The following is a 2,573-nucleotide window of genomic DNA, read 5'->3' as shown; positions in this document are numbered from 1 at the left end:
TCTCCTCTTTGTCAGAGGAGGTCAGGAATAAGGGAGAGACAAGGATAGGCAAGGGCAGGAGATGAGATGGTACCCAGGGCATCTGCACAGAGCAGCTCTGGAGACAGTCCTTGTTGTTGGCTCTTGGGAGCAAGAAACTCCCAGGAGGGCCTTTCCCCACCCCTCTCCATCCCTACCGTCACCCTGCTGCTTCTGTGGAATGATAGTCCAGCATGATCAGGAGAGTGCCCCACCCAAGGGAAATGGGAATACTGAGAAACCAGGCACTGCTACAGATTCTTGGGCTTCATCTATTTCCTTGCTTTCAGTAACTCCTCTGACTCCTCCTCTTTTTCAGGTTGACCAAAAGCAGCTTCCAAGATGTCCCAGCAAAACACTCTGCCAGTGATTCTGCCCCCTGCCCTCTCTCAGGAGTCCCTCAAGCCTGCTTCTCCTCCCACCAATACCCAGCAGGAGCAAGTGAAGCAGCCAACTCCACTGCCTGCCCCATGCCAGAAGGTACACTCGGATCTCCCAGGGGAGGTCCCCTTGGAGCTCGGGGAGAAACACACAATTGTGGAAGGGGTGCCTGAGCAAAAGTGTGAACCACAGCAACCAGAGCCAGAGCAGCAAGAACAGCATGTGGAACAGCAGCAGCAAGAGTCACAGGTGCAGGAAGTGCATGTGGAGCAGCAGCAAGAGTCACAGGTGCAGGAAGAGCATGTGGAGCAGCAGCAGCAGGAGCCACAGGTGCCAGAAGAGCATGTGGAGCAACAGCAGCAGGAGTCACAGGTGCAGGAAGTGCATGTGCAGCAGCAACACCAAGAATCACAGGTGCAGGAACAGCATGTGAAGCAGCAGCAGCAGGAGTCACAGGTGCCAGAAGAGCATGTGGAGCAGCAACAGCAAGAATCACAGGTGCAGGAAGTGCATGTGGAGCAGCGGCAACAAGAGTCACAGGTGCAGGAACAGCATGTGGAGCAGCAGCAAGAATCACAGGTACAGGAAGTGCATGTGGAGCAGCAGCAGCAGGAGCCACAGGTGCCAGAAGAGCATGTGGAGCAACAGCAGCAGGAGTCACAGGTGCAGGAAGTGCATGTGCAGCAGCAACACCAAGAATCACAGGTGCAGGAACAGCATGTGAAGCAGCAGCAGCAGGAGTCACAGGTGCCAGAAGAGCATGTGGAGCAGCAACACCAAGAATCACAGGTGCAGGAACAGCATGTGAAGCAGCAACTGCAAGAGTCACAGGTGCCAGAAGAGCATGTGGAGCAGCAACACCAAGAATCACAGGTGCAGGAAGTACGTGTGGAGCAGGAGCAACAAGAGTCCCAGGTGCAGGAAGAGCATGTGCAGCAGCAGCAAGAGTCGCAGGTGCAGGAAGAGCATGTGGAACAGCAACTGCAAGAGTCACAGGTGCAGGAAGTGCATCTGGAACTGCAGCAACGAGAGTCACCGGTACAGGAAGTGCATGTCAAAAAGCAACAGCAGGAGCTACAGGAGCAGGAAGTGCAGCAGCAAAAAGAACAGCACGCGGAGCCTCAGAAAGCAGAACACCTGGGGCTGCAGCTGGAGCAGGAGAAAACACAAACAGAGCAGCAGCTGAAAGGACAGCTGGAACAGGAGAGGAAGGTCTTGCGCCAGCACTTGGATCAAGAGCCAGCTAGGAGAGAGGAGCAAATGGAAAAGAAAGAGGAGCAGCTGCTGGAGCAGCAGGACGGGCAGCTGAAACAGCCTGTGTGTGCCCCCGCTCCCAACCAGGTCCAAGAGACCCACCCAGTCCTGCCACTGGAGGGAAAAGCCTTGCCCTCTGAAGAAGCAGGTGTAGTGCCTTCTAAACATAAGTAACCACCTGCAGTGTCCCAGAGGCCCCCGGAAATCCCATACAAGTGAAGAGAGAGCCAGTGGCCTCACTTATCTTGGGCCCCCAACCTGGGTGACCCGCCTCATCTGTGAACCTGCCTGACCCTGACTTTCTGCATGTCTCTTTGATAGGGCTGGGGTGGGGGAAGTTACAGCCCAGCATCCACCCCTGATGAGCCCAATCCCAACCTCAGGTGGCCAGAGGCTTTACCTGAGGAGAGAGTGACTATAGCTACTCTGACTACATCCCCACTATTATAGCTGAATCTGTGAGTGTGTACAATAATACAGAATAAATCCTGGAAGGCTTGGAATCCTGTATTTTCTTTGACTTTTTACCCTCTGTCATTCACCATATAAAACCTGGTGTGCAGGTTAAAGGTTGAGAATGACTTTCTTGGCCAGTTCCCATAGGTAGAGAGATATTCTGACCCCTCTTTGATTCTGTACCCCAAACCACTCAATACATTCAACAGCTTCTAAAAATGAAATGAAAACAATAGCAAAACAAAAGTTCACTCATGTTCCTGAAAGTAGCACTCAGCAGTCAGGAAGAGGGAATGGGTTACCCTGGCTGAAGGAAGAGGATCTATTCATCTCAATTCAGCACTGCCTTCCATTATACCCACTGAACCCAATCCTAGCCCAAGGCCAAAGGCATGGGTAAGGAGTGGGGGCTCCACCTGGGTTTTGGTGCTTGCCCAGATTTTCTCTCCACAGGATGTGCTTGT

General features: G+C 53.1%; 1 protein-coding gene across 1 annotated transcript; it reads left to right on the top strand.

Moving 5' to 3' along the window:
* Positions 1–360: 360 nt before the first annotated feature.
* IVL (involucrin) lies at positions 361–1,827 on the top strand. Its single transcript, XM_052636486.1, has 3 exons — positions 361–648; positions 730–1,272; positions 1,396–1,827. Exons 1-3 carry the CDS (start codon positions 361–363, stop codon positions 1,825–1,827), a joined length of 1,263 nt encoding a protein of 420 aa, XP_052492446.1.
* The last annotated feature ends 746 nt before the right edge of the window (positions 1,828–2,573 follow it).

This window comes from Budorcas taxicolor, chromosome 3, assembly GCF_023091745.1.
Source record: "Budorcas taxicolor isolate Tak-1 chromosome 3, Takin1.1, whole genome shotgun sequence".
NCBI lineage: Eukaryota > Metazoa > Chordata > Mammalia > Artiodactyla > Bovidae > Budorcas > Budorcas taxicolor.
The sequence above is the reverse complement of the archived record's forward strand: the minus strand, read 5'-3'. Positions and strand labels throughout refer to the sequence as shown.